Source organism: Triturus cristatus, chromosome 7 (genome assembly GCF_964204655.1).
Source record: "Triturus cristatus chromosome 7, aTriCri1.1, whole genome shotgun sequence".
Taxonomy (NCBI): Eukaryota; Metazoa; Chordata; class Amphibia; order Caudata; family Salamandridae; genus Triturus; species Triturus cristatus.
Window position 1 is genome coordinate 917,686,657 of NC_140590.1, and position 23,331 is coordinate 917,709,987.

Consider the following 23,331-nt stretch of genomic DNA (forward strand, 5'->3'; position numbering starts at 1 on the left):
CTCTTACGAGGCCCAGAACAAAAGCGTGTCCAGGAAGAGGATGTAACACCCCCTCCCATAGGATGACCAGTTGATTATCCTTCTTGGGCTGGCAAGCATCAAAGAGCGCCTTTGAAATGTGAATCTGGCTCCCCCTCACAGGAGAAGCCAACCCTCTTGTCCAAAGCCCCTTGAGCGTGCCACCCCAGGCTAGTACCACCCCCAAGATGGGCTAAACTGAGGTGGACACCATTTTTCAGAAGTAGCCATCTTAGTGATGGCATACATAGGAATTCTGGGTCGGGGTTATGCCCACTTTCAACAGAAAGTGGTCACATGGGGGGCATGGTGACATCCAGGGTCAGTAGCACATTGGCTACTACCCTAGGCACTCCTAATGCCCCTAGAAGAGCAGATCCTGACGACCTGAAGAAAGAAGGGCGAACAGTTACATAGCAAGAACAGAAAACCCATCAACTGACTTGGTGCCAACCCTACCTGCCTGCCTGTTGATTTTTCCTATTGCACCAAAAGCCGACTTGTCCTGCAGCTGCCGAGTCCCCAAAACCCAGAAGACCTGCCAGCCATTGGATAACACTGGGCACCCGACGCTGTTTGGCACCTCTGCAGCCGGCAGCCCTAGTGCCGCTGGTGGTGTTCTGCTGGTGCTTCCTTGGACCTTGACCACCACTCACCTTACCTCCAGGAGAAGGGTGCCATAAGTTGCTGAGAAGAACCGATAAACCGCATATGATTTTCCTCCATTAGGTTAACATTACAGAACTCTAAAATTGCACTGTTGACTTTTTGAACTGAAAAATATTCTTCTTTAAAACGTTCTTAACTGAACGATTTTCTTCTGATGCCTAAACCTATATGAAGATATTTACTATTTTTAAAAATTGGTTTGGACCTCCTTTTTGGATCGTGTGCCTAGTTTATTGACCATTGTGTGTATTTTCAGATGTCTTGCACGCCTCTGTGTTAAGCCTAAAGCTGCTCGACCACACCATCCCCTATTAGCACCTTGGAATTGCCATAACAAGCCCCCTATTACCTCATAAGGGAAACCCTGGTCTTTTTACACCATATATCTAATTTTGGTATAACATATAAAGAACCAGCTTCCTATAGAACCTAAGGAATAAGATCGTTAAAACTGTATTGGACGCCTCAGAAGTTATGCATGAGTATCTTGCACTTTTTTTGAGGAAGCCTAGTAACATGATTCCATATTTGATGCTGGAAAGGTGTAATCATGCTATGTCTGTCTTTATAGGCTCACACTTAGACTACTACAATGTCCTTCTTTAGGGCTTCCATCCCTAGTTCTGAACAACTTGTAGTCTAATGTATCCGGATGGTCCTCAGGAACACCCAGATTCTGCCATGCAAAACTTTGGTCACTACTTTGGTTATCTATTAAGGATAGAGTTTCATTCAAGGAACCTTGAGCATAAAGTCAATTTTGTGCAAGCTCCCTCCTGTTTGAAAATATATCTCCCCCCTTAAATCCCAGAAAGACTGCTTCAAATCACATCTGACAACTTGATAGTCTGCCTTTAGTTGAAGAAAGTGTGATTAGGGGGTACCCACCTATTCTGTGACGGTTCCTCAATATTGAATGCTCGTTCTCCCTATATCTAAGCGAAATTTCTGATTGTCTGCTGTTCCACGGGTCTCTAAAATAGCGGCTCTTTTAAAGCTCAACAGTTGAGTAGATCTCTGCTCTTGCTGTCCTAGTGCTTAGAGACCCTTTGGGTGATTTGTGGATTTTAGAAAAAAGTTACCAACATAAAACAGGAGTAGAAGCAGTTGGCAAATAAGCAACCTAATCAATGTGTGTCCATAATGTTTATAGTATCTTAGCAGCCTTTGGCATACTTGTGTGCTTTTGAGCAACCTCTTTGTAAAAAGTGTAAATCTTGCAATTCCGTCTTTATTTGCAGGTACAAGTTGCAACACTTTTTCAAATAAAAGGTTCTCAGACTGACCCTGAACAGCGTGAACGTTTGCAGTCCATGTTGGCCCAGAAAAATGGTGAAATTGAAAAGCTTTTAATTAAAGTTCATCAACTGGTGAAGTGTCAGGTATGAGTGTGAAACTCCAATTATCAACCTGTTATTGTTCAGTCAGTTATGTTTTTAGAAATTATTTTGTTTATACATGTATAATTCGAACATGCAACCAAATGTGCTTTTGTCAAAGACCCACTCCATCCACGACCATTCTGGAATATTGCTGCTGGGGTTTAGACCTGGCCATCAACACATAGTGCCAAGCCATGCTCCCTAAAATTAGGACCACAATGCCGCCGTCCCATCTTAGTTATTGTGGCAATTGAAATCAGTGACTCCGCTGCCCTAGAGGGTGTAATTGGGGATGTGAGGAGGGGTGGGGTGGGAGGGCCTAGATGGAGTAGATGTCCTAAGGACCAAGAGAAATATGTAGTATACATTGTTTGGAGAAAGGTCAGGTGTTTCTCACTCCTAACCACAACAAGTTGTGCTTATATATATCAAGAGTGTTGGCTAGATAGCCCTATCAGAGTAATCAATCTGCAGAGGATGTATAGTATATAAATATGCATCTGCGCCCTAACTTCTAGAAACAAACCCTCACAGTTGGTATTTTACAATAAAAGGTTATTTCTTATACACAGTTTGTACATGTATCTTAAGTATCAGAGTGACAGTAATTATCAGTCATCTCAACAGTCATAATATAAAACAATGTGAATATCAGAAATATCACCAACATTTTACATCTCACATTCCAGTCTCCCATTAAATTAATCTAGTCCCTACCTAATATCTACACGTTATCAGTTCCATTTTTATTAGCCAGAATGTTTATTAGAATTCCCTCAATATTTATATGCTAAGCCATGCAAGTATTCCTTCATACTTAAGAAGGATGTCTGGCTCTGCAGCCACATAGCAATACTTTGGCATATCCCTTTAACAGTCTGTTCTCGTGTCCACCTCACCAAATGCTCGGTACTCTTTATTCCTCCAACAATTTTCTGTGTAAAGGAGAGAGAGAGAGTACTCCTGCAGAACCTATCATATCATCCCTCCGGAACACTAGCAGTACAGAATACAGACTATTGTTGCCATTTTATTTACTTCCATTCCTGATGTGTGCTAGGCTGGATGACCTTGTAACTCTAATCGGGGCATGTAGTTCTTTCAGTTCTCGACTTTATTAGTTTGACTAATGTCAGCACACAGCTTTGTAAAACATTGTCTAAAAATAATATGGTAATATTGCACACACTGTTAACATTACCATTCAAGATATTAGTTTTCTAGGCCCTTAGCCTGACTCACTTTCAATGCTGACATACAATCAGCCCTGGCCTGACTTGTATGCTACATGTATGTATTACCAGGAAAGCCCTGCCCCACACGACAGTTCGTTGTGACCACGAGATCCCTGTTTCGCATTCTGCTCTTTAATAGGTCACCATCTTGAGAGACTTCACACAGCAAGTAACATAAGCTCTACATTGGAGCCAATGAAGTGAATGATGTAATATTGTTGAACTTAGGAGTTTTTCCTCACAGTCTTTTATATCCAGTGCATGGACTCAACTGAGGTCTCAAACTACAAATTGACCCACATTCCTTTCCCATAAGGTCTGGTAATGCTTGTTCTTCTGCAGTATTGCCTGTTTAATAGATGCAAATGTTTAAATAATTCCCCTTGTCACTCTGGTAGTCCTAAGATGGCAACCCCCAGTAAACAATAGTAGCATTGTGTACAGAGTAAACCCTGTAGACCTAAATTTCTTTGATTAATGGCTTCTCAAAGCTCTAAAGTAGGGCTTACAAAACATGATTTTCCACACAGGCCAAATGATCCTTCTTACAAATTTTATTTAATTTATTGCTTTTTTAGTTTTGCTTTTTTATCTAATATTTCACATTATAAAAAACATATGACTCGTTACAATTAATATCACAATTGTTTATCTTCATTATTCAGCTAAGATCATACATATGACACCATAGGTGTCAACATCTGTGAAGTCACAGCTAACTACAAGAAATAAATCTACAAAAAATACATCAATACACCCCCACACACAATCGCACCTCTTGCTACTCCACAACCTTGCACACAGTACTCTCCCACTCTACACCCCAGAGCAATACTACATTCATGGTAACCTCGATCATAGTGTTGAGAGAAATAGGTTATATAATCTCATTTATAAAATTATTTTTGGCTTTTGTAATTGCATCGGGCACCTCAAGGATAAAGTCAAAAGAATTGCATTTGTTGTGTAAGTTCTAGAGCGGTATAGTATTTTCTCAAGTTAGTTACTATGTACTGTGAAAATAACATACATTGATTCATTAATCCAACGCAAAGGCCAAATTGTGTGTTTATTAGTGCAATTTTTGTAAATAATAAAATAGCATTTTATTGGGCCATGCTTAATGGCTTTTCACTGGGATGGAATATATATATTTCTATGGTATTACTTTTCCTTTTTGCAGAATCAAGAACTGGAGGTCACTTGCAACGATAACAATGAAGAAGGCAACCGAGATGAAACCTATTATGTGGATTTGCTTAAAATGAAGCTTGAGTCCTCAAAGTAAGTAAACATACAAGTTTGTGCCTTGATTCTCATGTTAATTTGTTTTCATCATATGTATACTGTGGGAATTTTAAAGTGCTTTTAGGCTTTTTGCAGATTATGATTATGCATCTTGTGGTACCTGTTATCACTTCTTTTGAACATTCACTGTTCTGTTTTAGATTTCAGTTTCTTTCGTAACCAAAAGATTGCGTAACCCTTATTTTTGCAGTGTTGGCCCTTGAAGAGTCCAATTTTCTGCAATCTGAGATCACAATTTCCTGCATTCCATTGATAAAATGCAAGTCTTCCCAATTTGGATTGTTGTCATTGACATCGCCGTGCTGATTCAGCCTTTGTGTAGGCATTTATGTATTTAGTTATATATTTATTAACATTTGAGTTTAGTCAGACGTTTTATGAAGCACTATGTTGTCTAAGCCACTTTAGAGCGCTAGATGAAATGAAAGAGAAAGTTTTTTGATTGAGCTTAGCTGAATAAAAAAGAGACAATAGAGTCCATATGGATTCAAAAGTTGGGCCTCGATTTGTCTTTCTTAGTTTATTTTCATATTGTGGTTGGATGTTTATTTGAATGCTAGTCTGAAAATGTGGGATTTCAGTAGTCTCTTGTGTTTACATGTTTTATTTGGATCTGAGGACTAAGGAGTATTACTTGGTTTTGGCCTGCTTATCTGGAAGTGTTATTAGATTTTTAAAGAGGTAGAGTATGTGTTTCTGACTAGAGCACTGCAGCAAGTTAGTTTCTGGAGGTAGCAAGGATCTTTGCTACCGGGTGCTTTACGTATAAAACCAAAGTATTTTCAATTTGATTCAAACAGAAACCGTAGTGCTTTCAGGTTTTGCTCAGTTTTCATTTCTTTACAGATGGAGGATTATTTTATCTGCCTGGGTTTGCATTCTATGAAGAGAGGGAATGAGTTTTGGGAAGGCACGTTTATTTGTTTTGCATTAATCCAGAAGTGCCATAACCAATGGACAAAGGTTAGATTGGAGAAGCAGGAACACTTTTGTGAAGGAGACAAGGTTGCAGGTTAGGTCCTGTGACAACTGAATTAAATTCTGGGGTGAAATTGAGGTTGAAAAATTATGCCAAAACCCTTGACCTTATGTGAGGGAGAAGCAGGATCAAAGTCCATAGGTTAGCTGGAAGTGAGTGACGCTGGATCAGCCTCTATTATGAAGACAGGCGGACAAAACTATCTTTCATCCAAAATGTTATTTGATGGAGAGACACTGCTATGCTTACATTCTTCTCTGTGTCATTTTTCCAGCACAAATGAATCTGGATATCATCCCCATAAACATACTTCCAATTTTGCCTGCTCTTTGATGCCCTTTACTTCAGAATATCTCTGTAACATTTTCAATATGAGTTCCACCCATGCGACTGAGATCAGTTCCTTTTTTGCCACTCCTCCAGACGCGAGTCTGGAGCTTTTCCTTGGTCTTTTGTCCTAGCTTTTTTCCCAAGATTATTCATCGTGCAAACAGGGTTTGAACTGTGTAGGGCAATGGCGCAAGCATATGTAATTGACAGACTCTCGCCAAGTCTTTTTGTAGTGCCTGGGGTCAGACCATGACTCCTGGCTTGTGATGACTGTGCACAGATGTACCCAAAGGCCATAGGGGACCATGAGGCCAAACTTTACATTGCTAAAAGCAAGACAACTCCACTCAGTGATCGATTGAAGTCAAAAGGAAGGCCTGTTACCGGTACCAAAGTATTTCCTGTGGCATATCAGCATTGGATTCAAAGTCTTCTAATGAGAACAAGAAGATGAAACTGGAATTGGCCCCTTCCTGCTACTCTCGGACTCCAGAAAGGGTGCGAGGACGTCTGTGTTCCTCCCGATCTTCATTGGAGCTGATTTAGATTTTGATCCAACAAGTAGAGTCCTTCAGGAAGGCTGTGCTGCATATTTTGGCACTTTGCTGCTCCCTCTGGAGCATCTTCGGGCATCAAGTATACGCAAGGGCCTCCAGTCGAACTCTCACCAATGGGTCTGCCTGCTGTGCCGTCTGCACCTCTTGGACCCGCATTTCATACGACTCTGGTTCCATCCATACACTGCTTCCTTTCACATAGAAGCTGATGCAGTCGACAACGGAAGGAGGATGTGTAGCCTATAATGCTGTCCAAGGCCAAGCAGAATCCACCACGACTGAGATCGCACCCGGATTCACCTGCATGCAGGCTTTTGGCAACCCTTCTGGTTCAGATATTTTGCCCTTGGGCACTTTGTGGAAACATTTTTCAGGGGTGCCAATCAACCGACAGGATTGACATTGATTGACTCTCTGACTTTGGATGCGGAGTTCAGCAAAGTCCATCAATCAGTTTCTATATAGCGCTGCTATGTTCCCGATAGGGTATCCAGGCGCTTACAGGTGCAAGAAGGCTCATTCGAACCCCCAGGTCTTGAGGGCCCTTCAGAATTTTGGAAGTGATGTGATGGTCCGGGGCTACATGGGGAGGTTGCCTGGTCTTTGCTGCGATGTGTGAGGAGGAGCATTTTCCGCTTCTGCTTTGTGGATACATCAGGTGATCGGCAAGCTGAGCATAATCTTCTCTATGATTGGTGAAAAAGTTCAGGCAGTGGTTAATGTAGGCTGGTCCTTGGTTGTGTAGAGCCTTGTGTGCGGGGGTTAGAAGCTTGAATTGGCACCTGTTCTGTACGGGGAGCCATTTGAGGTGCCTAAGGGGTGTGTGATGTACGTTCTTGGGGGGGCGGTCTATGACGAGTCTGGCTGCAGGTATGACTTTAAAGTCTCTGTAGGAGTTGTGCGGCTATTCATACGTAGAGAGCATTGCCATACTCTAGTCGGCTGGTGACGAGGGCCTGTGTCACTGTACGTCTCGTGTTTAGGGGTAGCCACTTGAAAATCTTCCGTACAATGCGCAGAGTGAGGAAGCAGGCAGAGGAGACGGCATTGATCTGTGATTTCTTGGTGAGTTTCTCATCAATGATGATCCTGAGGTTTCTGGCGTGGTCGGCGGGTATGGGTGAGTGTGCCAGGTCTGAGGGCCACTGGGAGCCGTTCCAGAGGTTGCTGTTGCCGAAGATCAGTACTTCCGCCGTGTCTGTGTTTAGCTTCAGGCAGTTGTTATTCACCCAGCTGACAACGCTTGTCATGCATCTGTGGAAATTGGTTCTGGTAGTGGCAGGGTCACAGTGAGGGAGATGAGTTGGTTACTGTCCACTTAGGATATTATGTTAAGACCGTGAAATGTGATGATTCTGGCGTTGAAGAGCCTAGGGCTGCGCAATGAGCCCTGGGGGAAGATACCCTTGGGTTTGAAGGTGACAGGCGGTAGGCAGACCCTGTGTCTTTCCTGTGAGGAAGGAGGTGATCCATCGGAGTGTGTCCTCTTGAATGCTGATTCATTAGCGTGTGGTGGGATACGGGGTAAAGGCTGCCAAGAGGTCGAGGAGAATCAAAGCTGCTGTTTCTCCTCAGTCGTGGAGGGTTCGTATGTTGTCTGTGGCTGCACTCTGGGCGTCTCGGTCCTGTTACTCCTGCCGGATTGGGAGGCATAGAGTAGCAGGTTCTCCTCCAGGTGTGCCTTGAGTTGCCTGTTGCTAGTCTTTTCCAGTACTTTAGCTGGGAAGGGAAGCAAGGACATTGGCCTGTAGTTTTTGAGGTTGCTGTGGTCAGAGAGTTTGTTGGTACGGACATCAACCATTAAAATGAAACCCAATGCATTCCCTATCACTCCACCGGATTGCAAATCCAAATGCGTAGAGACACTAAGTATACTGTTTTTTTTCTTCTTCCAGCCTGGCCGTCAGATCTGTGAATGGCAGTTGTCTTCTGTGCTGTTATTCTTATGCCCTTTGAGATTCTGTGCCACAGGGTTTACCAACTGTTTCGGACGACCTTCGGGCATCCCTTACCCAGGTTATTCAGGATGGCTGCGATGCAGACAAATCTGTCTTTCGTTCTGGAATGGACATGACTGAATGCTTAGAGCGAGCAATGTGGCCCTTAGGCACCATTCCTTGATTAGGTCTATTGGATTCTCTGGAGATGTCCAGGCATCTATTAATGACATGCCATTTGACAAATATTGTCTTTTTCGGAGAAAAAGCAGACTCCGCATTGGAACATTTCAAGGAGAGCCGAGCCACAGCTTGTTTCTTGTTCCTTCTTGCTCCCACAAGACAATTTCACCCTCTTCATGGCTAAGGCAGTGGTTTACACTTCATCAATGCCAGACTTTTCCCCTTTTTTGTGGCCAGCATCTTGGTTCTCAGAGACTGCGATTTTACAGGGATAACATGCAGTTCAGTCCCCTCCTCTACCCCTGTAGGAGCTGCAACCACAAGACCCCTTTAATGTGTCCTTGCTGGCACACAGCCAGCCTGTCCGAGGCAGGATCTGATATTTCCTCTAAGGGTTGCAAGCTCATCACTTAAGACAAGTGGGTCCTCAAAAATGTCCGCTTCACTGTCTACCACCTTCAGGGCAGCTGACAGAGGACCATCTGTGTGTGCAGCAGGAACTGGCAAAAGGGGTTGTAGAGAGGGTTCCAGCCTTAGATGTTATTCCTGCTGCTTCCTTGTGCCTGAAGAAGTATGGATGTCTTCATACTATTTTAGATGCCTATCTGCGTTAGGGCAAATTCAAAATGCATACTCTTGCCCAGGTCCTGTCTGCCATAGACAAGGAAGACTGAATACTGACATTAGACCTGCAGGATGCTGATTTTTTTTGTTATTCCTGTCCGTCCTGCAGGCCCACTGACTGTATCTGCGGCTCACTAGGGCCAGGAGAGTTTTCATTTTGCACTGCTCCCTTTCGGGTTACCCAGTGCCCCTCAGGTGCTCACACATGTGGTGGTGGTTGTCGCTGCAAACCTTCGGAGGTCTAGGTACCGATCTTTACCCTACCTCCATGACCTAGCTGATGAAGGCAGCCACCTCCATTCAACGGCAAATCTCTCAAAATAGTTGGGGTACACTATAAACATGCCAAATTCACACCTGAGTCCTTAACAGGCACTGCCTTTCATCAGAGTTATTCTGGATACAGTATGATTTCAGGCCTTTCCCGTGAATAGACAGACCAGGATATTCGGGCTATGGTCATGAGGTTTCAACCTCTGTCCTGTATCTCAGTGTAGATTACTGACCCTCTTGTGGTTGCTTGCCTCCTGCATCCAGCTGGCCACACATCCCAAATGGCATATGTGGGTTTGCAGTTGAACTTCAAATCCAATGGGCACAATGTCAGGGGCAACTGATGTGCAGTGGTGGCTACTGAAGCATGATTGGATCAGTGGCAGGCCCTCGCCGTACCCCACCCTTAACTGACAGTGGTCTCAGATGCATCACTACTGGATTGGTGAGGCCGTCTGGGACAGGCAGAGATCCGAGGCCTCTGGTGTTCGTTGGAACTTCGGCTCCTCATTAGTTTGTTGTAGTTGTGGGTGATACATTAAACATTGAAGGCCTTCCTGACCACTATCAGGAAGGCTTGTGCAGATGCTCACAGAAAACACCACTGCTATGCGGCACTGCAACAAGCAGGGTGGGGTCTTGGTTCCTGTGTCAGGAGGCTATGTACCTCAAAGTGGCTGGGCATCCAGGGGACCACCTGGTAGTATCTTTAAACATCAGCTGTGGACAACCTAAGTAGCAGATGACTAGCAAATAGGGAATGGAAGTTGCACCCAGTGCTGACGTAGGGTGCCTAACAGCATTGGGGAAAACCCAATCTCTAGCTTTTCGCCGTCATTGAGAACACACGTCAGCACTTTGACATGTTGGAATTTCCAAGGCAGCTCTCTTTCTTAGATGTCTAGAGTTGAGCTTTGAACGTGTACTTGCCGTTTCCTCTCCTGCCCTGAACTCTGAAGAAGACCAGGAGCGGCCAGGTCCAAGTCAGCCTAGTGGCACCGGATCAAGGTAGCAGTGTGGTACCCTGAACTCCTGGGCATGAGCATTTGTCCTCTGATCAAGCTGCTGCTTCGGGAGGATCTTTTCTTGCAGCAGCAGGGCAGAGTGCTGCACCCGGACTTGCGCAATCTGCATCTCAATGCTTTGAGATTGAGCGACGGCAGTTGACCTCCTTCGACCTTGCTGCAGAATTCTTTAGAGGAGTACAGTAATTTGCAAATTAAGCACTATAGATTTCAGCATCTGATATTAACCGCTTCAGATGCAATTTCCCCAGTGAATGTGGTCATCTGACACGCCAAATTTAATAACGACCAGAGATTTAGATCTGAATGAAAACCGCAGATAATTAAATTTAAAGCTAGAAGCAATCTGGTGAAAAGATTACCGTAAGTCCGGTATTGCTAGATTTATTCAAGCTCCACATACATATAAATACACAGTCAGTGCAGGAAAAAATTGTCCCTGTTTGCAAAGAATTCCAACTGCCAAGAAAACCTTTATGCTCAGGGCTTCTCTTCCACCAGCGAACAAAGGATTTTGAGATATAAATATTGGGGTCCACAACCCAGAACTTTAGATCATTTCTGGTAATCAAGAGGAACCTTTGCAAAGGAGAAGAGCTGGAGAAGCTGAGGAGGAATACTGCCCATGTGCTGTTTGCTGTCTGGGGTTGGGCTGCAGTGGGTACTTGCTGCCGAGGAAAGCAGAAAAGGACTTTGCTGTTTGCTGCGTCCCTTGCTTGAAAGGAGATCTCCAAGGGCTTGAAATTGAGCTTGCCTCCTGTTCTGAAGTCTTCGGGACACAAATACTTCACCACCCGCTCCGCTGAACTTCCTTGCTGGGAGTTCTGTCCTGCAAAGAGGTGCCTGCTGTTGTTTTGGACCTCTAGAGACTGTTTTCCTCCGGGAGCTGGAGAAATAAACGCAACACCGGGAAGCGTGACGCATCCGTACCTGTTTCTGACGCATCGCTGAAGAAACCATTGCAGCGCATCATGCGGCTCAAGAAATCTCTGCACGCCGCATCGAGTGCATCGATCTCCGAAGTCCGAGATCACCGCACCGATTTCGACACCAGGCCCGCTGTGCGGCTGCAGGAATCCACGCGTCGTCTCGTCGCATCGAGGTGCCAAGTCTGTCACATCGTTTGGGGACGCAGTAAGAAACCGACGCAAAACCTCCCCATGCAATAGGAAACTGACGCATCACCTCCTCTCCGGTAAGGAACCAACGCATGACCTCCCCTGTGCTGCAGTAAAAAAACCGACGCATCACCTTCCCTGCGGCTCGTTTTGTTTGTTTGCGTGATGCATCCAAGGTACTTTGTTTGAAAAGTGTTGTATCTGCAATTTGCTTTGAACTGAGCTATTTCTACCATCTGAAAGTCATATTTGCATTACTGTATTGCAGATTTTTGTCGTTTGGTTTTGCTTTGGATAAAGATTACTTATTTTTCTAAATGGGTGTGGTGTCCATTTGTAGTGTTTTCAGTGTATTACTGTATGTGTTCACAAATGCTTTACACACTGCCTCTGAGATAAGCCTGTCTGCTCGTGCCAAGCTACCAAGGAGTTGAGCAGGGGTTATTTTAGAAGTGTATCCCCCTTACCCTGACTAGAAGCAACAGTCCCTATTTGGACAAAGGTACCTACCTCTGCCAACTATAGACCTCCATTTCTAACAATGAGCATAAAAAATATAGGGATACCTAGGTGTCCTTAGGTATTTTTATTGCAAGGTCCCTGGCAGGAAATTATCCACAGTGCTCCCTGGAATATGGTTGAGCCCATCCTGGTTTTTAGAGACCATGATGAGAACCGATGATGAAGCATGACACCAATAGGGCATCTGTGGATTTGTGAAGATTTAGCCTCGAACATTGTACAAATAGGATACTGTTTGGTGTTGAATGATTTATGGTTGGAGGAGGTAGTCTGTGATTGTTCCTCTCTTCCCCTAGGTAGCATTAGATTGCCCCATTGGCCTCCCTTTGCTATTACATTGTGTTAAGATGTTCATGACTGGCCAGGCCCAAGTCATCGTATTGTCACCGAATTGGGAATGGAGAGTGTGTTATCTAGTGCTTTTGGGCATGAGCATCTGTCTTCCGATCAGGCTGCCCCTCTGTAAAGGATATGCTGTCACAGCAATGGTGTAGGGTCCTGCACTGACTCTCCAGTTTCCAACTTCATGCTTGTAGATTGAGTGGGGACGGCTGAACTTCCACCGGAGTTGGTTGATGTCATCTTGGCGGTCAGGCACCTATCGCCGAAAAATGTATCTGCCAGTCATTGGGATACATTTTTGGTTTGATGCGGGACACAACAGACTCCCTTCAGGCCTGGTTGTCTGATGTTGTGTTGATTATTCTATCCCTCGCCTGGAAAGACTTTGCTTCTGGGATAGTTAAAGGGTATCCCTCTGCTCTTTTGGCCTTCCTGCAGTTGCTGGACCAGATCTCCTTGTTTAACTCCCCTTTTGAGATGCTTTTTCTTAAAGGACTCCACCCTTTGTTATGCTGATTTGTTTTTTAGGTTTGTATAGCGCTCGATTGCCCGGAGGCGTCTTGGCGCTGAGGCGAACATGAGATGCGAGGCCTGGACAGAGGGAATTACTTGTTATCGGTAGGAGAACAGCCAGGTTTTGACTTGCTTCTGAAAGCTCAGGAAGTCAGAACAGTGTTTAATGGGTAAAGGTGGTGCGTTCCAAAGTGTGTCTGCCTTCAGAGAGAAACTCCGACCACCCCAAGCCATGAGCTTAGCTCTGGGGGTAGATCGTAACCTCGCTTCCTTGGATCTGAGCTTCCTGCTTGGAGAGTACCTGGCTAACTTACTACGAAAGTAGCTGGGTCCAGAGTTATGCAGCGCTTTGAAAGTTATGCACAGTGTCTTGAACTCTAGATGTTTTGCTATGGGTAGCCAGTGCAGATTAATCAAAGTTTGGGCTGCTGATATATGCTTGGAAATTCCGGCAAGAAGTCTGGCTGCCGCATTTTGTAGTGTTTGTAATTTCTGTTTAGACTTTTTGCAGATACCAAAAAACAGCGCATTTCCATAGTCCGGCTTGGTCAAGATAAGGGAGGTGACGACCAATCTTTGAAGTTCATTTGGGATGAAAGGTCTGATTTTCTTTATCAGTTTTAGTGAATAAAATACTGAAGAAGATAGAGCTTTTATTTGATAATCAAATTAGAGCTTATCATCAAAAATTACTCCCAAATTTCTTCCTTTTTGAGTCCGTGTCGGCAAAGGTCCTATATTCTGGGGCCACCAGCTAGGTGACCAAACAGATCAATCGTTTGCGAAAAGTAACACCTCTCTTTTGCCAGAGTTTAGCTTTAGGCAATTTTGTTTTTATCAAGTGATCAACTAGCATCATACAAGAGCTGAATCTATGGCCTACTTCTTTAGAGTCTTTGGGGATAGACGCCACAATTTGTGTGTCATCGCCGTAAGACACTACCGAAAACCCCAGGGACTTTATCAATTTGATCAGGGGGGCGACGTACATGTTGAAAAGGGTAGGGCTTAATGAGGAGCCCTGTGGCTCCCCACATGGCAAACTGAATTGCTCAGATGTACAGTTGCCCAATGCAACATGATTTCTTCTGTTTGTTAAGAAATCTTGCAGTAGAGTTAAGGCAGATCCTCTTATTCCCATATCCCTTAGTCCGTTAATCAAGATAGTGTGGTTAACCGTGTCAAAGGTCGCAGAGAGATCGAGTTAATATCAAGACCGCTTGATCACCTTTATCCAAGGTCCAGCTGATCTCTTCGGAAGCTGCAAGCCAAGCAGTTTCTGTGCTATGTGCCTTTCCGAAAGCGTATTGTGAAGGGTCCAGCAGATTATTATCTATACAGGCCAACAACTCGTTGTTTATTGCCTTTTCAAGTAGTTTGGCCGGGAAGGGAAGCCTGGAGATGGGTCTATAACTACTAGGTTCCAGGGGATCCAGGTTACTTCTTTTTAGTATGGGGAGGATAGATGCCATCTTTTAATCAGTGGGAATGCGTCCTGTATTAAGCACTTTGTTAAGGATTTGTGTGAGCAGTTCCTTGAACATCTTAGGAGCTAAATGTATGATTTTGGGGGGACAGGGGAAAGTGGAGATCCTGATTTACAGGCTGTAATAAGTTTCATGACCTGCTCTCTTTCAAGGGGGGAGAACCTATTGAGAATTGTTGTTCTCAGGGGCAGTGGGTCCTTCCTTATGATTTAGATTGAAGAAATCGAAAACCTCTGTGACTTCTAATTGAAAGAAGTTGGAAAGGGTGTCAGAAGGTTTTATTTAACGTGCTGGCCTTTTTTGTTGCCATTTTTGATAATTTTGTTATAGTCTTAAAAAGCTCTTTGGCTGAGTTTTCAGCCAACAGAATCTTTTCGGTGAAATATTTGGTTTCTCCCTATGTTTCAGAGATTTATATTCAGCAATGGCTTTTTTTAGGTCACCCTATCTCCAGAATCATATGTGGATCTCCAATTTCCTTCCAATCTCCTACAAGTTTTTTTCTGTGACCTTAAGGTCTCCGCGAACCAGGGTTCGGATGGAGTGCCGAGCCGGTATTTTTTTTTTTTTTTCTTGTGCTAAGAGGTCCATGGCCTCTTTTGTCCAGATAGTGTATTTACGAGCAGCTATATCCACATAGTCATCCACTATATTCACTGTGGACCAAGTGTTTACCAGGGTTCTATTGAGATCGTGTGAATTTACCTTGCTCCATGATCTGAAATTGAGGATCACTGATGGTGATGCTCTGGCCACTTTTTGTGACAGGGGGAGACTGCTAGAAAATAATATAGCCTTATGTTCAGATAATACTAGGGGAAGAATATCTGTGACTACTAGGGAGGGACTGTTTGAGAAAATCCCGCCCAGTGTATGGCCCGCTGAGTGGTTCGGGTCTTCATTTCTTTGGTCAAGGCCTAGGGTCTCCATAAGTTCTAACAAATGAGTAGTATCCCGGCCATCAACATTTTCTAGGTGAAAATTGAAGTCACCTAGTACTAAATAATCAGAGCTGGTGACACCGTGCTCGATTAAGATGTTCACAGTAGCAAGAAATGTTTCTCTAGGACCCGGGGGGCGATATAGAAGTGTTCCATTAAGTAAATAGTTTTTTTGTTAGTTCAATTTGAAAAAATATATTTTCACATCTTGCAGCATTTGATCCTGCAGTGTACTTTATATTAATAGTCTCTGATTTTTTATTTTTTTTTAAATATCTTTATTTGCATTTTGTTAAACATACAAAGTACATTTAGAAAAGGAAATAGGAGGAAGACAAAATAAGGAATTGGGATGGGATATGGAGTGGATGACCATGTCAATTACAGCAAATGAGAAACAAGGAACAAGGAACAGCTGCTGGTGTTGGATCATTTGCCTCTAATAATGACCACAAGATTGTACAGCAGGTCACTGTCTATAATTGCTTTCTTTCTTGCTTTCTTAGTACAATATAAGTTCCTCCACTGTCTCCAGTTCCAACCTTTGATATGTTGGCTGGTACTAACAGCTGTACATGTCCAGTGTTGTACTCGTCCATCCCATTCCATGACAGGTTGGAACAAAATCATATGCATTGTTTTACTATAACAATCAAACATAAACAAACATGGAAGACTGTCATCATAACTTCGTGCCTCGGCCAAAAGTGTAAAGGAGATACATCACCAACCCAATTATCACATTGCGTATATGTAAATAGAGTCTCTGATAATGATAGTTAGTCCACCTTCTCTCTTTAGTTTCCTGTCCACATGGACCATTTTATATCCAGAGGGTATAGCTTCGATCAGATCTGAGCCAGAGGCTTTGTGTGCCCATGTTTCAGTGACCAATATTATGTCTCTCTTAGGCATCCACATGGAGTGCTAATTCTGGTCCATTCTTAACAAGAGATCTTGCATTTTTTTAAAGAACATTTAAAAGACTTGTTTTCGTGCAAGTTATCTAGTTTTTCATCTTTCTCAGACTTATAATATCTGATAGGAGTCTTAGTAAGGGATCGCTTGCAGCCAAGGGAAGTCAAAAGATTCAGGTCATGATCCGGTTCTAGTAGGGTATAATTTTGGTGTTTACTTATTGTCCCATAAGCCCGAAGCGCATAATTTGAGTAGGATATAGAAGGGATTTTACCTGGGATAAAAAGGGCAGGGGTTCCAGCCCTCGGTGCAATCTGGATGCGGAAGGGCGCAGACGGCAGCACGTCCGCTGCGCACCCGGACTAACATTGAATTAAATAGTTTTCCCCCGGAAGTTAAGCGCAAGCTGTTACGCTGGGTAAAGAGGAGCACTCTCTCTGCTCAAACGTTGGCCCCCGTGGCGGACCGGAGAGTGGGAGGACCACAGCAAGTAAGTAGTGGGATCTTAACCTGCTCCTCACATATTTAATGTGTACTCCTTTTGAGCCTCTGTACAGCTTTCCTTAGTCTTCTCATCCTCAAGACAATATTCCTCGTTGCCATAAATTAGGAGCGTCAGGTGAGTGATTTCCAAGCACTTTGTGTTGACCTGCCGTATACCTCCTTCTTCCCAGACAAACTGGTTACACGAACTCTGGCATCCTGCCTTCCAAAAGTAGTGACACCATTCCATGTCAGTCAGACCATCACCTACTGGTGCTCTCTGCTCCGCCTCATTCCTCTAAGGGTAGACTTCATTGCCTAGATCCCAGAAAAGTGCAGAGCTTTTACATCAGTCGTGCCAGATTACACAGAGTAGACTAGCAGCTCTTTGTTCAGTTTGCGGGTGTGAAGAAGGATAAAACTGTCCAGAGAGGAACCATATCTGTCTGAATCGTGCTCTGCATCAAGATCTGCTGTGCTTTGGTCAAGAAGCAGCCTGTGGAAGAGTAAAGGGCTCATTCCAAAGAGCACGGCTTTCACCACTGATTTGGCTCACTGGGCTCCACTCCTACACATCTGTCAGGCGGCAATGTGAGTGTCTCTTTCATGATAGCCAGCTTTACTGACTGGCATTTCAGCAACTTGGTTCTACAGTACTTCTTGGTTGAGCCACTTCATAAACCCTGTATTGCCTTGGTATCTATTCAAAAAGGTGAGGAATCTGTGGTTAGATGTCTCTAGCGGAGGAAACGTTACTGCTATATCTGGTAGAGAGACGATCTATCTGCAGTTTCCTTGTTCTCTCCATTTAAAAATATCCCTAGTTTAGGAATCTGCACACTGTTCAAAATCAATTTGATGCTGGGAAGCAGACGGTCTCTAGAGTCAGAGAAAGTATTTAAAAGGTTTTTTAGATTGTCTTTACCAGAAAGAGCGTTATCAAAGGTAAGTAACCTGTTCTCGTCTTCGTAATATGCCCAGTGTGGGTTTTCTAGTAACAAGCTTTCTCTGCAGTCGGTTAACTTTCTACAGCAGAATCAGGACTTGTCTGCCAAAACAATTTATCAATCACTTCCAACTACTAGACAACCCAATCACAAATCTTGCTATTAGTCAGGGAATGGGAGCACATGACTCCTACCTTTCATTTGGTTGGCTGGAGCGCAACGCATTACTTGATAAAATGTCCCCTAGCAACCATCTCCTCAAACATTAAGCTCTTCATTTCCAGCCCCCTCCCTCATTCATCAAATCACGATTTCACAATTTGTAGATATCACACTGAATCGTTGCACCTCCCTCGTGTTGGCTCCATTTTTCTGCAACTCTATGACAAGCTTACTCATCTCACCAGGGAACTCGGTGCTAAAAAAAATGTTGGAGCCTGTTTGGTAATCAAGTTTTCCATTGGGAAAAAAATCACTTTACCATCTAGAAACTCGTGCTGTTAGCGCTACATAAGCACATTTGTCCATCAATGAGAAAGCTGTTTATTCTCGATGACGGATATATTCCACATTATTGTGCTATCATTTTTTTCCCCACAGTAAGGAGATTGAAAAAATAAAAGATGAGCTTTCATTACAACGGATGAAAGCCTTAGCTGAAAGCCAGCGGGTCTTGGAACTTGAAAGAAAACTGTTTACTAATGAGAGGCACCTTAAACTTTGCCAGAGTGAAAATATGAAACTGCGGATCAATTTGGATGAGGTGAAAATGAAATATGAGCCTGATGGTAAGCAGTACTGGTCTTTAGAATGTAAGCTTGTTATGTGATGTCAAGTGAACTAATTCATTTTTATACAATTTTCAATGTAAATGATCCTTCCAGCCCTTTTGTGCTTACCTTTACAGTGCCTGTTAACTAGGGCCAGATTGGATTAGTGGTACTGTGCAAAAAGTCCCATGCATTGCTATCGATTTGCAGATGGGAAAGTAGTTCAGGTAGTCATTGTGTTTTTTGTAGTTACGCTGTAGCAGAATAATTTTTGGTCTTAGTGAGCTGGCGTAACCATGGCATATCACCTTTACCTCCAAACAAGCCCCCTCACGGTAATGTCTAATAGAACTTGAATTGTTTTTAAGCTAGAGATCAAAGCTACTGGCTGTCTTCTTGGGTGAAGCACATCCCTTGTGAATGGGTGTTTGGCACTTTGCACTATACTGCTAAGTATTTTTAGTATCCCCCATTTTTTGTCGGCTATACCCAGTTAGATTTCCATTGCTCCAGAGTGTTGGAAAACGCATCCCTCTGCGGTAAAAGGATGTGTATCTCAATCCCCCTCCCTTTGGGATACACACATTTGTAGGCGAAACGTTTTAGGAAAACAGACATGCCAGAGACCATGCAGGGCTTGTAAGGGCCTTACCTGTTTCCCAGACCCTACCCAAAAAAAAACGCTCTCGCTCTCGTTCTCTCTCTCTCTCGTTCTCTCTCTCTCGTTCTCTCTCTCTCTCGTTCTCTCTCTCTCTCGTTCTCTCTCTCTCGTTCTCTCTCTCTCGTTCTCTCTCTCTCGTTCTCTCTCTCCTTCACTCCCTCTCGTTCTCTCTCTCTCTCTCGTTTTCTCTCTCGTTCTCTCTCTCTCTCGTTCTCTCTCTCTCTCGTTCTCGTTCTCTCTCGTTCTCTCTCTCTCTCGTTCTCTCTCTCCTTCACTCCCTCTCGTTCTCTCTCTCTCGTTCTCTCTCTCTCTCTCTCTCTCTCTCTCTCTCTCTCATTCTCTCTCTCTCTCTCTCTCTCTCGTTCCCTCTCTCTCTCTCTCTCTCTCTCTCTCGTTCCCTCTCTCTCTCTCTCTCTCTCGTTCCCTCTCTCTCTCGTTCTCTCTCTCTCATTCCCTCTCTCTCTCGTTCTCTCTCTCTCGTTCCCTCTCTCTCTCGTTCCCTCTCTCTCTCGTTCTCTCTCTCTCTCGTTCTCTCTCTTCCTCTCCAGTGAGTTAATGTGAGCAAACCCCCAACAATACAAGGATCATAATTGTCATGATTGCAAGTCAAATACTCGCAAAGGTAAAAAAAAGAAATGTGAAAACACCAAACGTTATGATTCATTAGCAAAATCCTTTCTTACGTTTGTTCTCCGATCTGTTGAGCAGCATAAAACTTTCACACACAAATCTTAGTACAGCCTATGCGACTATTGGGAGACAGGCAAGGCATTTGGATCGTACAGTTAATCTTCCTCCTCTAATGGGAAATATGAGGTTATGTAGCATTATGCCTGATTAGTATTACAGCCTATCATCAACGACATGGTAACCCGTTGCTGGGTGAGCGCACTCTAACCTGTTAATGAGGTAGTCTCCTAGAGATCTTTTGCAAAGCAGAGTGGCAAGGCAACCATTTTCACTCTGAAGTTTTGTTCAGAAACACGGCATAGTACCTGTTAATGAATCTCATGACAGCAATGCCCATTATCTTATAGTTATGCACAATTTGTATATGTATATCTCTACATGAATAGCATGGATTAGTCATACTGCATCAGCATGATGTCATGCATACACATCTGGTGCCTTTAGACCGTTAATAAGATAAGTTTGTGATGCAATATACCCTACCTTTTAGATCATAAAGTATTATTTGATGTGATGAATGGTGTACTGCTCAACATCCCTCACCCAGTGTTGTAAACTATACCACAGATTGCCAAAACATGTTTATTAGGTATACATTGGAAAGGGGCTATTAAAAACAAATTCTTTGATAATGCAGATTTCTCAAGACAACGTTCAAATGTCTCCTTCCTGAAGAAACAATGGCTTTCTTAAGTGTGTTCTTGAACAGAGACGGAAAGGTGCACTTGTGCTGTGTGGCTAGCCACTTCCCGTTAATATTGGTAGGGTGGCCAGTGAGTATCGCAGAAGCACTCAGTTGAATTGTACACCTTGATATTGGTGTATTATTTAATTAAAATAATTGCAGTAAGTGTTTGTCATCGAATAAGTAAAAATAAATGGCACACAAGTCTACAAATGAATTCAAGTTACTCTACTCAAGGAAGATGACAGAACATATATATTTTTTTAGTTGAGTTCATGAATGCTATAAATGGTTGTGGGAGGTGATGTGATCTAGAGACATTTTTGCTGACTTTAAGGTCAGAGTTGCGACCCCAGCTTTGATACTTATGAATCCGAGCAACACCAGTGGAGATGTTGTCTCTGAAAGTCTGTAATGCTCTGGTATACCTGGGAAGGGGTGAAGCAGTTTATTTTTTCTACCTCCTATGGATGGGGCTGACACGGCAGGACTCCAGTTTAATCTCACTCCTGATCTTGGCAGCTATCTGTTATTTCTGCTTACGCAGGGTGAAGATTCATGTAGGAGGCTGGCTTAGTATATGGTGCTCACTTATGTAAGTGTTGCACCCTGCACTAATCCAGACAACCCTTATGATGATTTTAATGGTCTTAGGCAGCCTTAAACTCTCTGAGTGGTAGCTGTGGAGAGCCGCCTTTAGGCTTAGTCCAGAAGGAGTGTTAAGCAGCTTGTTTTACCAGTACTTAATCTTATGGTATAGGTTAAGTGAAAAAGAACCACACAGTGTAGTTATAAAAACTATGTATTTATTAACAGATTGCATTATCTCCTACCCGTAGATATAACCCCAATACACGCAATAATTTGGAAATAGAGCATGTAAGTAGCACAAATACACAGTGGTCTCCAGGGGAGAGCTGACCATGTACTGAAATAGTGGAATGCGAACCACGACTTGCATCAGGACTGGACCCAGAAGATGGAGAAGAGTCTGGGACATCCATGCAGCTCCAGAACCTGGGTTCCCATATCTGGGCTTACCTTTGCCATATCTGGAGGCTTCCTCTTCCCTTGGCCGTACATGTTTACAGCCTTCTCATGATCTCAGTCCTTAGGCCCGTATGTCTGACTGGTTCTCCCCTCTGGGGCTTCCAGCTCTAGGTCTTCCAGGCGAGGAGGACTTTACTAGTGCCCCCAGACTTTGGACCTTACACAATTTGCAGAGTAAACGGTGTGTTCTTCAATACCAACTCCTCAGTAAAGTGGTGCAACTCATACATACAAATTCCAAGTATTTTCTCTTTACAATTAGCATCAAATATGTCTTACTCACCTTTCACCATACGTTCTATCCATTGCACTGCTTGAACTCCCGGTATCTGGTTCTTCAAACTGTATGATATACATTACAACATTCTCTATGGAAAAGGCTCAATATAGTGTTTTTTAATGAAATATAAAAGAAAATATTCACATGTTTGCTTGACACGTAATTATTTCTCATTTCTCTTTTTTTCTATGCAAATAATAGTGGAGGGGGTTGTTTTCATAACGAGTCGTTCATGTTTATGTGAATGAAAACATTTTCTTTTCCAGAAATGGCAAAACTGCGCACTCTGAAAAGGAAACAAGAGATTCTTCCAGTTGACACGGTTTCTGCCCCTGGTGCAATTGATGGTGTTTTAGTTGACACAAATTCTACGAAGCTTTCTGTAAACATGGGCGAGAAAAATGTGCTTATGAGAGATTTCAGTGAAAACCATATTGGAACATCTTCAGAACAATGCGTTGCTGGGGGAGGATCAGGAAACTTGCTGACTCCTAAAGAAGATGACTTAGTCACTGAGAATCCAGCAAAGGAACGGAAGCGAGTGAGAATTGTCGATGACAGAAGTGATGTACAAGCTTTAAATGAAAGTAACAGGTGTGAAAACTCCAAAATGCCTGCTTCTCCAAGGTCAGTGTCTGCTCCCATCTGTGCTCAAGGAATTGAGGAAAGATCATCTATCTTCTTTCGTTGCATGAGCTGTGCTATTCGTTTCTTTATCTTTTTTCTCAGTTTTACATGCAATGCAGTTTCTCAAATCCGCATGCCAACGCTTAAATTCCCCAAACCTTTCAAAAGACTCAAGTAACTGCATGCAACAAGAGAACACTGAACTTCCCATTCTAATGAAACTGCAGGGGTTCCAAATCAACTAGTTTTCTACTTTACTATTGAAGCCGCAATGCTGCTTTATGCTGAATGACTGACTGTCTCTTCGGTCTACTGGTGGATGGGATATGGATTTTCAATTTTTCTCTTGCTTTCTGGTTCATTTTCATTTCTTATAATGAAAGATGTCATTTCACCCATGTTGTTATATGCACACTGAAACCCGCCAAGGCAATGCCGCACTATCGGAGACCAGTATAAATGTCATATTATGCATACCATGCCATTTGCTGAACTCAAGCTATGGTGCAGGATTGAACCTTTAGAGCCATTAAGATCCCATGGTGGATAAGCACCCTTGCATTGCTCTCCGTCAGTTGCAAGAACAAAATGGCATGGCGTGAGGATACAGTTAGAAAAAAACATAGCTTAAAAGTGGATGACAATGTACTATGGCAAGCCAATTTACTTTGCCTGTGTTTACAACAGTAGTAACTTGTGATCCCTGAAAGTGGTGGGGTGTAATACTTGCCACGGGTTCAAATGATTATTTTCAAACTTTGTCTCCGGTTCCCTCGC

The 23,331-nt window shown here is 43.3% G+C and overlaps 1 protein-coding gene across 3 annotated transcripts in view; it reads left to right on the forward strand.

The window, feature by feature from the left end:
• SPDL1 (spindle apparatus coiled-coil protein 1) overlaps nucleotides 1-23,331 on the forward strand; it is a 210,153-nt gene that overhangs the window by 142,585 nt on the left and 44,237 nt on the right. For all 3 annotated transcript variants that reach the window (XM_085617851.1, XM_085617850.1, XM_085617852.1), the window contains exons 8-11: nucleotides 1,929-2,069; nucleotides 4,488-4,588; nucleotides 18,392-18,579; nucleotides 22,194-22,554. In XM_085617851.1, coding sequence (XP_085473977.1) covers nucleotides 1,929-2,069; nucleotides 4,488-4,588; nucleotides 18,392-18,579; nucleotides 22,194-22,554 — 791 coding nt within the window. The remainder of the gene's footprint in view (nucleotides 1-1,928; nucleotides 2,070-4,487; nucleotides 4,589-18,391; nucleotides 18,580-22,193; nucleotides 22,555-23,331) is intronic.